The sequence below is a fragment of the Pristiophorus japonicus genome, chromosome 15, assembly GCF_044704955.1.
Source record: "Pristiophorus japonicus isolate sPriJap1 chromosome 15, sPriJap1.hap1, whole genome shotgun sequence".
NCBI lineage: Eukaryota > Metazoa > Chordata > Chondrichthyes > Pristiophoridae > Pristiophorus > Pristiophorus japonicus.
This window is the reverse complement of record NC_091991.1, coordinates 142,657,447-142,670,523: the sequence shown is the minus strand read 5'-3', so window position 1 is coordinate 142,670,523 and position 13,077 is coordinate 142,657,447. Positions and strand designations below refer to the sequence as shown.

At 40.3% G+C, this 13,077-nt stretch overlaps 1 protein-coding gene across 1 annotated transcript in view; it reads right to left on the bottom strand.

Moving 5' to 3' along the window:
* grin2aa (glutamate receptor, ionotropic, N-methyl D-aspartate 2A, a) overlaps nucleotides 1-12,591 on the bottom strand; it is a 307,471-nt gene extending 294,880 nt beyond the window's left edge. The window contains exons 1-2 of the mRNA XM_070856760.1: nucleotides 12,529-12,591; nucleotides 10,385-10,801 (exon numbers count right to left, since the gene is read on the bottom strand). Coding sequence (XP_070712861.1) covers nucleotides 10,385-10,801; nucleotides 12,529-12,591 — 480 coding nt within the window. The remainder of the gene's footprint in view (nucleotides 1-10,384; nucleotides 10,802-12,528) is intronic.
* Between the last annotated feature and the right edge of the window lie 486 nt (nucleotides 12,592-13,077).

Genomic DNA, 13,077 nt, shown 5'->3' with positions numbered 1-13,077 from the left:
TATTCACAGTGGCAGAAGGTGGGTAGTGGTGTCCCACAAGGATCAGTGCTGGGACCACTACTGTTCACAATTTATATTAATGATTTAGACTTTGGAATCAAAAACACAATTTCGGGTAGGGTGGGTGGGCGGAGATAGTCAATACTGAGGAGGACTCCAACATAGAGGAATAAATGACATAGACAGGGAGAAGTCAGAGTTGGTCAAAAGTGGATTTGTACATATTGCCTGGAAAGTGCAGAACAAAAGATATAACGTTGTGATTTCCAGGTCATTGCTTGTGTTTGGAAGATATACTGAGATTGTGAGTAAAATTATAGGACTAAATACGGATTTCATCAAAGTCACAAATGATATCCTTTGTGACTGTGACAAAGGTAAACTATCCTTCTTGGTCCTTCTGGACTTGTCTGCAGCCATTGACACGGATGACCGCTCCATCCTCCTCCAATGCCTCTTCACCTTCATCCAGCTGGGTGGGACTGCACTCGCCTGGTTCCATTATTATCTTTCTAATCATAGCCAGAAAATCACTTGCAATGGCTTCTCTTCCAGCTCCCGCATCTTTACTTCTGGTATCCCCCAACGATTTATCCTTGGCCCCCTCCTATTTCTCATCTACATGTTGCTCCTCGGCAACATAATTCGAAAACACAATGTCAGTTTCCACATGTATGCTGACGACACCCAGCTCTACCTCAACTATCACTTCTCTTGACCCCTCCACGGTCTCTAAATTGTCAGACTGCTTGTCCGACATCCAGTACTGGATGAGCAGAAATTTTCTCCAATTAAATATTGGGAAGACAGAAGGCATTTTCTTCGGTCCCCGCCACAAACTCCATCCCCTAGCCACCGAATCCATCCCTTTCCCAGGCATCTGTCCGAGGCTGCTCACAACCTTGCTGTCATATTTGACCCTAAAATGAGCTTCCAACCACATATCCACAGCATAACTAAGACCGCCTATTTTCACCTCCATAACATCGCCGTGTCCACCTCTGCCTCAGCTTATCTGTTGCTGAAACCCTCAGTCATGCTTTTGTTACCTCTAGACTTTTCTATTCCAACACACTCCTGGCTGGCCTCCCACATTCTATGCTATGTAAACTTGAGGTCATCGAAAACTTGGCTGTCTGTGTCATAACTTACACCAAGTACCATTCACCCTGGTACTCGCTGACCTACATTGGCTCCCAGTTAAGCAATGCCTCGATTTTAAAATTCTGATCCTTGTTTTCAAATCCCTCCATGGCCTTGCCCCTCCCTATCTCCTCCAGCCCCACAACCCCACAAGATATCTGAACTCCTCAAATTCTGCCCTCTTTAGCATCCTTGATTTTAATTGCTCAACCATTGGTAGCCATGTATTCAGCTGCCTAGGCACCAAGTTCTGGAATTCCCTCCCGAAACATTTCTGCCTCCCTACCTCTCTCCTCCTTTAAGATGCTCCTTAAAGCCTATCTCTTTGAGCAAGCTTTTGGTCACCTGCCCTCATGTGTCTTATAACACTGCTGTGAAGCACACCTTGGAACGTTTTACTACATTAAAGGCACTATATAAATACAAGTTGTTGTTGTAAAAGAAAGCTGGTTATTTGGGACAGTTTAAGTGATCTTGGTTTTACAAATAACTGTGACTGTTTTGCAGGCAAGCCTGTGGATGCAGGAGAGATTAATTGTCTCTAAATTGGAACAAGGAAACTAACTAATAATATGGAAAGACTGAAGGATCAACACAGCTGGGTATGTGAGCAGGGGACTGTAACTACACAAAATAAGATAAAAGCTAAATAAAGTTAAGCATAGTAAACAAATGTAAAGAAAGTAAAACATCTAAACAAACCTTAATTAGGAATAAATGCTGGAACTGAGAGCATATGTAACAGAAAGTAAATTTATCGTGAAAACAGAGCGCACGCCAGAAGATGGGAGAGAATTTAACATGCAGGGAGATGATAAGGGGGAAGGATTGCTTTAGATGTTCAGGATTATTTGGAAGTCAAGAAAACTTGAATTCAAAATCTCAAACTACCATGATAGGATTTGAACTCACAGATACTGGATTATTATTTAGGCCTCTAGATTACTAGTCCTTTAACATAGCAACTAACACGTTGAGAAGTTTTCTATCCAATTGTTCAGAGAGGTGCAAAATCCAATAAGGAATTTAGGAGAAACTTTAACCAGAGAGAGGCTACAATGTGGATCTTGCTACCACAAGGAGTAATTTGAGGTGACTAGCTCGGATGCATTTAAGGGAAAGCTAGGTAAACACATGAGGTGGAAAGGAATAGAAGGATTTGTTGATGTTGTTAGATGAATAAATGTGGGAGGAGGTCATCTGGAGCATAAACACCAGCATGAACGGAATAGTCTGTGTCTGTGCTGTAAATACTATGTAATACTATGTAATACTATTTAGCACCAAGCCCTCTATAAGTCACAAAACCTATAATACTGAAAGAAACTACCAAGATGGGGTTTGAACTCACATTCACTGGATTATTAGTTCAGGACTCTGGATTACTACTCCATTAACATAACTACTGCAGTGCCATGCCCTCTACAGACACGGGAATTGAAAAGCTGTCTCAGTCTGGAAAGAGATGAAAAGCAGCCAAAGGACAAGGTTACCGGGGCAAATAAAGGAAGAGAACAGCATCTTGAATAACAAGATAAGAAGGGTCAGTGCAGCTAATATGCTGCAATAACAGGTGACTTCAACAAGCCAACTATAAACTGGGAATTACCACGTGTGGTGACAATGAACAGTCTTGCCCCACATTTACCCCTGGTACTTATTGTGTACCACTGGAGAATATGGTACAAACCTGCTTCTTGTCACAGTGTGTCTTGAACCCCTTATAGGGAACCCACGCCATACCTGGTTTTGCAAGTAATCAGAATAGTATCCATAATACAAAAGTAATAGAACTGGTGGAAGTGAGTGACCATAATTTATTCAACTTTAAGATCACCTAGCAATCAATATCAGTGAGGACCAGGACAGAAATTAGCCATGGTTTCTTTGGCAGCATCTCCCAAACCCACGACCTCTACCACCTCGAAGGGCAAGGGCATCAGGCACATGGGAACACCATCACCTGCAGGTTCCCCTCCAAGTTACACACCATCCTGATTTGGAAATATATTGCCGTTCCTTCATCATCACTGGGTCAAAATCCTGGAACTCCCTCTACTGTGGAAGTACCTTCATCACAAGGACTGCAGTGGTTCAAGAAGGTGGCTCACCACCACCTTCTGAAGGGCAATTAGGGATGGGCTATAAATGCTGGCCTTGCCAGCGATGCCCACATCCTGAAACAAATAACAAAAATATATATAATTTCATAAAATAAGTTTCAATGAAATGAGGATTGAACTGGAAAATTAATTGGTATATAATTGCTGAGAGGTAGTTCAGTCAAGGAAATATGAAATACTAAGGAGATTCCCCTTAGCTTATTTTTTCTAGACCAAAGAACTTAAACTTTTCTAGCTATCCATCATCTCTTTTACACTCGGATCATTCTTATTGTCCTTTGTATATAGCTTGACCAATGCACATATGCCCATTTTGAAGTGTGATGGTCAAAGCTGTACACAGTACTTCACGTTAGTCTGACCAGTGCAGTATACGCCTCAACATAATTTCTGTTGACCTTCTCTGTTCGGGCTATGTTTAATCTGCTTTGTTTAATCACTTCTCCACATTTTCTCAGCATTGAAAGTGACACGGCCACCCAACCATTTTCAAGGTCTCCTTGCGCTAATTCTAATCCCCTTCATTGTAAACCTATGTTTCTCATTTCTATCCCAAAATGCAAAGCTTTACTACCATTTTTCTTCTCAATTTCATAACAGATCTAAATCTTTCTTTAAAATGTTACATGCATCCTCCATGCCTACTGCACTCACTATTTTAGTGTCTGCTGTTAACTTTTTAACTATTGGTTTCTGTTTCCAATTCACTTGTATAACTAAGAAACATCAGGACTTCAAGCACAAATTCTTGGGTACTCCACTTAGCACCTCCCCCACCCCAAATTTGGTAGTACCCCTCTCATGTGTACTCGCTGGTTCCAATTCTTTTTCATCCAATTTTGCATCTAGTCCCAAATTCAACCCTAGGATCCTGATGGATTTTAGTTTAATTGGTAGTCATTCATGCAGGGTCTTGTCAAAGAATGTTTTGAATAAACTGTATCATTGCTAGTTCCACCATCTACTTTATTTATAACTTCCTGAAATAAGTCAAAGATTGTCATGCAGTACCTACACCTTCTAAATCCTTGGTGGTTGTTTCTCATTGAGACATGTTATGTAGGTATGCCTCCATCTTACTCCTTAGTGTGCTTTCATTATTTAATTGGTCTGCAGTTTTCTGGGTCAGATTTATGCCCCCTTTAAAACATCAATACTTCATCTCCTTGCTTCCAATGTTGCAGAACCTCTCCAATATCCAATGCATCTTGCACCGGTATAGATAGTGCCTCCTGTATTTCCTTCCAAGTCTTCAGCAACCCAGGGCATATGCCATCTGACCCAGAGATTTGATAGCTTTCAGTTCACTTAACCAGTCAGACACCTTATAGAATATTCATTGTACTATAATAATTGGGTATTGAATTAGTATTCTTCCCCCTGCTGAAGACTTAAGGAAAATCATAATTTAATAATTTATTTTTCCCTTCATTTGAGTACACCATCACTTTCATCCTTTAGTACTAATTTCCACTCGAACCATTCTTTTACACTATGATGCTGAAACAAATTTGTGTCAATACCCTTTGCTTTTTCATCTCCAGTGCCTTCTAATACCTTTTTATTTTAATGGTTTCCTATTCTCCTCTTCCCTTTTTTTTTCATGAAGACATTGCACAGATAGTTTTCCTTTGTTATTTCAATTTAATTTCTCTATTCACCCATTTTTGAGATCTGCTTGTTTAGCTTTCACTTCCCCACCAACTCCACCATTTGTCTATACTTGTCTTGTATATTTAATGCAGTTTTAAATGTGAAATCTGTGCCAAAAAGTGTGATTAGCACCCTACAAATACTAGAAACAAAACTTTTAAGGATTTAGATCATAATAGTGTTATAAAGGAATATTCATTTGAATTTGTTCTTTTCCTTTCAGCCAAACTTTATAATTAATATTATAATTTCCAGCTAGGCATTACCCTTATATTTGACATCAAAATACATTTTAATATATATCATGCTCTCAATTCTCTCAATTCTAAATAATTGTTTTATTGCACCTTCCTCTGTCATGGTAGGCAAGAGTAGACTATGGAACCAAAGCGGGTAAATGGAATTAAGATACAGATCAACGATGATCTAATTGGATGGCAGACCAGGCTCGTGGGGCTGGATGGCCTACTCCTGCTCCGATGTGATTCATCATTCTGCATTGATGTCATAGCAACAGTCAGAATCTCACAGGTAATAATCTCTGGATTATTCTCTGGATTGATCTCTGGATATTACCTGAGCCACGCACAACTTGGCATAGGGACAAGCAGATTACAAGGTTAAATGAGTGGCTTAAAGAGTGATGTGGGAGGCAAGAGTTTCAATTCATGGGGCACTGGCACCAGTACTGGGGAAAGAGGGAACTGTTACATTGGGACTGGCTGTACTTAAACCAGGCTGCGATCAATGACCTGGTGAATCAAATAACTCGGGCAATAGATAGGGCTTTAAACTAATGAAGTGAAGGGTGTGAAAGGATTTAGGAAAGGGTAAATTCAAAAGCAGTAAGAGAAATGTCAAGACAGTAGAGGGGAGTAGTGATTTGGATAAAATTGAGCAGAGTGGGTCAGGAAGGGATGGTGAGCTTAACAAAGGTAATAGGGCATCAGTGACTCAGGTGACATCAGAGAAAACCAGAAAAAAGTTAAAGCTAAAGGCACTATATCAGAATGTGCGAAGCATTCAAAACAAAATAGATGAATTAATAGCACAGATAGAAATAAATGGTTTTGATCTAATAGCCATTATGCAGACATGGCTGCAGAGTGACCAAGGTTGGGAATTAAATATGCCAGGATACTTGACTTTTAGAAAAGATAAGCAGAATGGAAAAGGAGGGGGTAGCTCTGATAATAAAGGATGGGATCAAGACAGGAGAGAGAAAGGATCTTAGCTCAGAAAAACAAGATGTAGATTCACTTTGGGTGGGCTAAGAAACAATAAGGGGCAGAAATCATGGGTGGGAGTAGTTTAAAGGCCCCTAACAGTAGTTGTAGTGTCAGGCACAGAATAAATCAGGAAATTAGAGGTGCATGTAACAGGGGTAATATAGTAACCTTGGAGCATTTAATTTTCATATAGACTGCGCAAACCAAATTTGCAGAGGATGAGTTAATGGAATGCATTCAAGATCGTTATCTAGATCAGTATGTCAAGGAACCAACAAGGGAACAGGCTATTTTAGACTTAGTATTGTGCAATGAGACAGGGTTAATTAATAACCCTGTAGTAAAGGAGCCTCTGGGGAGCAGTGATCATAATATGATAGAATGTTATATTAAGTTTGGATTTAGCTAAGTCCAAAACTAGGGTCTTAAATCTGAACAAAGCAAACTATATAGGTATGAAAGGCGAGTTGGCTAAGGTAGGTAGGGAAACTAGATAAAAGAGATATGATGGTAGTTAAGCAATGGCAAACGTTTGAAGAATTAATTCACAATTCACAATGAATAGACATTCCCTTAAGGAATAAAAGCTCCACGGTAAAAAAGTGGTCCAACCGTGGATAACAAGAGAAATTAAAGATAGTATTAGATTAAAGAAAGAAGCTTATCCTGTTGCCAAAAAGTGTAATATGCCTGAGGATTGGGAAGATTTTAAGAATTCAGCAAAGGGGATCAAGAAATTGTTATAGAGAGAGAAAATAGAACATGAGAATAACTAGCAACAGACGTAAAAACAGATTGCAAAAGCTTCTATAGGTATGTAAAATGGAAGGGATTAGCGAAAGCAAATGTGGAACCCTTACAGGCTGAGACAGGAGAAATTATAGTGGGAAAAAGGAAATGGCAAAGACATTAAAAAAATACTTTATATCTGTCTTCACGGAGGAAGACACAAAAAAACGTTTCGGAAATAGTTGGGAACCAAGGGTCTATTGAGAATGGGGAACTTAGTGAAATTAGTATTAGTAAAGAAATAGTACTGGAGAAATTCATGGGATTAAAAGGCAACAAATCTCCTGGACCTTATGGCTTACATTCTAAGGTTTTAAAAGAGGTGGCTACAGAGATAGTGAATGCATTGGTTTTGAAATTCCAGAATTCCCTATATTCTAGAATGGTCCTCATGGATTGGAAGGTAGCAAATGTGACCCTGCTATTCAAGAAAGGGGGAGAAAGAAAACAGAGAACTACAGACCAGTTAGCCTGACATCAGTAGTAGGGAAAATGCTAGAATCTATTAGGGACGTGGTAATTAGAAAGTCATAATATGATTGGCAGAGTCAACACGCACTTATGAAAGGGAAATCGTGTTTGAAAATCTGTGATTGTTTGAGGTTACAACCAATGTTCCCTTTCATTTTTGGGAGGGAGCAATCCCTTTAATGTCAGGAAACGGCCTGTATGGGTGCTACAGAAAGCTACACAGTCACGCAGCTTAAAAGGAAGAGTAATTGTAATTAGCACGGTAGATAAAGGGGAAATCAATGGATGTGGTGTATTTGGATTTTCAGATAGCATTCGATAAATTGCCACACAAGAGGTTATTACACAAGATTAGCACTCATGGGATTGGGATTGAGGATAATATACTAGCATGAATTGAGGATGGGTTAATGGGCAGAAAATAGAGAGCATGAATAAACAGGTCATTTTCTGGTTGGCAGGCTGTAACTAGTGGGATGCCGCAAGGATCAGTGCTTGGGCCCCAGCTATTTATAATTGATATCAATGACTTACATGAGGGGACTGAGTGTAATGTATCAAAGTTTGCTGACAATGCAAAGCTAGGTGAGAAAGTAAGTTGTGAAGAGGATGCAAAGAATCTGCAAAGGGATATAGAGAGGTTAAGTGAGTGGGCAAGATCATGGCAGATGGAATATAATGTGGAGAAATGTGAAGTTATCCACTTTGGTATGGAAATAGAAAAGCAGAAAGTTTTTTAAATGGTGAGAGATTGGGAAACATTGTTATTCAGGAGGGACCTGGGTGCCCTTGTACACAAATCACCAAAAGTTAACATGCAGGTACAGCAAGCAATTAGGAAAGCAAATGTATGTTAGCCTTTATTGCAAAAGTGTAAAGAAGTGTTACTGTAATTATATAGGGCCTTGGAGAGACCACACTGGCGTACTAAGTACAGTTTTGGTCTCCTTACCTAAGGAAGAATATACTTGCCTTACAGGGAGTGCAATGAAGGTTTACCAGACTGATTCCTGGGTTTGGAGGGGGGATTGTCTTATGAGGAGAGATTGAGGAGACTAGAATCATAGAATGGTTACAGCACAGAAGGCAGATATTTGGCCTGTCGAGCCTGTGCCGGCTCTCTGCAAGAGCACTTCAGCTAGTCCCACTAGGCCTATACTACCTAAAATTTAGAAAAATGAGAGAGCGACCATTTAAAATTGAGACGAGGAGTAACTTCTTCACAAAAAGGGTTGTGAATCTTTGGAATTCTCTACTCCAGAGGTCTGTGGATGCTCAGTCGTAGAATATAGTCAAGACAGAGATTGATAGATTTTTGGATATTAATGGAATCAAGCGATATGGGGATAGTGCAGGAAGGTGGAATTGAGGTAGAAGATCAGCTATGTTCTTATTGGATGATGGAGCAGGCTCGAAGCACCGAATGGCCTACTCCAGCTCTAATTTCTTATGTTCTTATAACAGACTCTCATGGTCCTCAATTTATATCAATCCATCCCTTCTTCTAAATATGTTCAACATTATCTTGATTTTAATGAAGTGATACAATGTACTTTACAAATTATAGATAGCAGAATGAATAAAAGGCCATCAGTTAATCTCAGAGTCAGATAACATCCATAATGAACTTTTGAAACTTTGTTCATATGAACAGATTTTCGGTGAGAAAATCAATTAAGGGATATAGTTAATGAACCCTGGATTCCGGGCGGGGATTGATTCTGGGGCCAACCAGATGGTTTGAAATTGTCTTTTTCAGTTTTGCACATTCTCATGCTCCTACGATTTATAATATCACCTCTGATCTGAGATTAAATTACAGTTTATTGCTCACTCCCAATTATGTTTAATACGCTTCCACCAGTCACAGGGCTAGTATCCTGCAGTCCTTTCTGTCAAAAATGTTGTAATGCATTTCTGATGACATTAGTCCGCAGTACTGAATAAATCACAGGGAACGTGTGACAGTTACAAGTAAAAGCTTAACTAAACTAAACTGAAATTAAACTCTCCATAATTGTGGCAAAGGTCAAAATGGATTTCCATTTCTGCTACCATATATTTCCTTACCCAAGTGAAGATGAGCTAACATTTGGATTATCTGCTCCGTGTTGGAACACTAACTTCTGAATGTAAATTGATCTTTAATTTGTGAGTTTAACTAACAGCGCCTTTAATCTGGAACTATTTAGACAAATGGTAATTGACTCGTGGTCCAAATGAGATTACTTTGCCTCTCAACAATCCACTTAAACAAAAATCTTTGCTGCTAATCCTTGATTTTTTGCCTTGTATGATTTATTTGAATTGCTGTCTTAAAATAATGCTTGGCAACCATAGTAGTTTGAAGTTGATTCGTTTGCAAATCCGGGGCTGACTCACTTGAGTGCATGAATGAATTCAGTGAAATGTAACTCCACTGCGCCCCCTCACTCTCAGGACCACAGCAACACTCTCGACATCCTCTGGTTCGATCGTTTGAAGTGGCACAACAATAAATGGTTGGCACTTTTAAGTATCAGAACACATGGCGAAGTCAAGAATATGGCAGTGGTGCCCATTGTCTATTTAAGTCAATTGCTTCCAAATTTAAAAATGACCCGAGTCAGATTGAAATTGCACTGCTGATTACTTGGAACCAATACTGCTATTTGCACTTTGGGTGAGTTTTAAACGTGCCACTAGCTCACAAGCGTACATATAAAACAATGCCAGTCACGACAGGAACAAAATACACCCCAGATCAAATAGAAAATCAACCACAACCCTCTCATTTAAACTGGAAGAGGCTGAGGTGATTCCTTGGTCTTGCGATATTTGGCACAGAGAAAGTGGTATTACCTTACCTGCCGCATCCTCCTCGGGAAATCAATATTCATTCATGACTCTGTCTAGAAGCAACTTTGCAATGAGCAAGAAAAAGGACCATTACTCCTGTAAAAAGAACCCCACAAGAAACAGTTCCACTGCACTTACTTTATCTGCCAAGATCATGGAAGAGCCGCCGTGTATTCCCAGGATGGGGATAAAAGTCTGGGAGGAAATAAAATCCAAAATCTGAGCGATAGCCTCCTGGTCGGTGTCATCTCCAAACACCACGCCGTGGATCTTGGTGCCTGACATGAGGTCACACACGTGGGTGATGATACTCTTCGGGTCCGTCTGGTTCACTGCCACGTTCACAACGTTGACATCAATGGGAAAGTCGGGGGCGTCCTCTTTGATCCACACATCCCTAAAGCCCGTGCTGTCGGGGCTCCTGCCCAGAATGATGGCGATGTTCAGGGTAGGGTAACCCTGCTGCGCTCCGATTAGATCCAACTGGAAGATGAGGAGGTCGAGCACCACTACCGCTAGAAAGCCGAGGCGTCCCATTTTTGCAAGCTCCATCCCCTGCAAAGGTGAAGATGACCAAAATCTGCAGATTGCACCAAAACACTTTTGTTCTTTCCCTCTCCCCTCTTTTAGATTTTTTTAAGCATCTACAAGGCATCAACATGGAAAAGTTCACCTATTCACCAAATAAGGGCAAAGGGAACCGCAGTCTCCGCAGATTCCAAGAGGTTTTTTTTCTCTCTCGTCACGAAGACCCAAAAAAAGGCATCTGACCTAATTTACATACTACTGAGTATTCAAGACAGGTTTTATAAGAATATCTTTCCCTTACGCTGGGTCACAAATAATTTGGGGCAAGTGTTTCTAAATCAGCTAGGGGTCTTTGTTAGCGCCTCTCTCACATAAAACATCGTATACTCTGCCACCATCAGTCACTGGTGGGGTTTTAATGCATCTTACTGTGCGGCTGCAAGGTTTGCTAACTTGTCTCTTTCAATTTGAAATCCAATGCAACATATAGGGGATATAAGAATGGGTCATATTTTAACAATGCACCATACGGTTCTGTGGCAATTTAAGAAAGCACGTTTCACTTAACGTGCCGGGAGGGCGGGAGGGGGGGGGGGTTCAGTCGTTGCTGAGTGCCAGGCTGATTTGCAGTGGTAGTAACGGAATATCAGCTTAATCGGCGGTATATGAGGAGCTATTTTAGTAACTGCTTGAAATCACGAAATACAGCATTCGACCAAATGGGCGTTCAGTCTTTAATGATAAATGGAGGAATCATTTTTTGGGCTGTGGTCTATTCCATGCTGATTTAAAAAATAGCTAGCGCGAATTAAATTATTAATCTCATTGAAACACTTCAACTCAAATCTTAAGGAACGTAGAAGACATCTTTTTCATAGAACATAATGTTTTAATAATGAACATCTCTGCAGCTTTTTGCTACTTAAAGTGATTCGAAGGATTCGCGACCGACACGTAGCAGAGAGGGGAGACATTAAAACTGATGAGCTAAGTGATCCGATAAGCTAAATGAAATAAATCGGGGTGAAGTTCATTCTAAAGCCAAATTCTTTCACATGAACCGCATTAGTGTGGTTTGAGATGAGAAAGCCGCAGCGCCCCCTGCAGTTGCAATCATTATATGCAGGTCTAAGCATGATGCATGATGTATATATGTGACATACCTTGAATATCACGAAATGCATTTCCTTGCTGGCATGTTGGAAGGGTTTGCATGTCTTGGCTCTCAGCACCAATTGCTATTTTGAGGATCCCTGCATCTCCACAGAATGCCACTTTAAGCTCCAGCTTATCTCCTTTGCATTCAGCGGCGGCTCTTGTACCAGGAACTAACGAAGTATGAAAGTATGCAAAGTTGGTCTACAGTGGCATAAAATGCAGTAAGCCCCGATTAAATAATAACTAAACGTGCCTCAATCTTTTTGCACCATTTTTGTTTTAGTCTCGTCAAACCAATAATGCAAATTCCCAATTATCGTTCTGGTTTTAGATCAATTATTTGCATTTAGCAGTGCATACGTTCGGAGGAATGAGAAAAGCTGATTTGTACACAGGACAAATGGACCTCAGTTTCAATATAGCGTGACTTAGACCCAGTAGATGGAATATTGTGCAAGCAAAAACCTGCAACGTAGAAAATGAAATCATATGAACGTATCTTATGTTTCGGAGTAATTGCTGTAAAGAGCAAAGTATAACAACTGCAACAAGAGATGGGTGAGCACACACACAAGAACAGCAGCAAACATACTTACTGCATCATTCTTCCACATAGCTGCAGCGCGTATGCTCAAAAATGAGGTTGCAAGATAACCCATTTGTACTGAAGCCCACCGGAACAACGCCAACGAATATTTCTGTACGCCTGTTAATGCATCCATGTAACATTCTCCTAAAATGTGCTGCCAAACCATTAGCTTTCATTGTAGAAATGTGAACGTGCAGAGGACTCCCATTAGAGGTGAAGAATTTGATAGAGCTATCTTGGAGAATGAATCTTGAAATAAGCAGTAAAACCAGTCGCCACGCTAGCTGAACTCTTGTATTTTACGGGCGCCGTACACGGGAGCTTCTGCCTAAATCCTCCAGTCTGCCTCTGTTGAGACTGCAATACTCAGAGGTTCCTGGGCTCTCTGTTTGAGGAATCAGTCAACAACACATCCTTATGGAGACAATGTGAATTACAGCTGATGTGTGTGACTCTGTGTGCATGGGTATGTCTCTATGTGTGTCTTCAAAGTCCCATTTACTAAAAAAAGGAAGGATAAAAACAGCTTGCTTGTCTTGCATCAATCACTCCACGT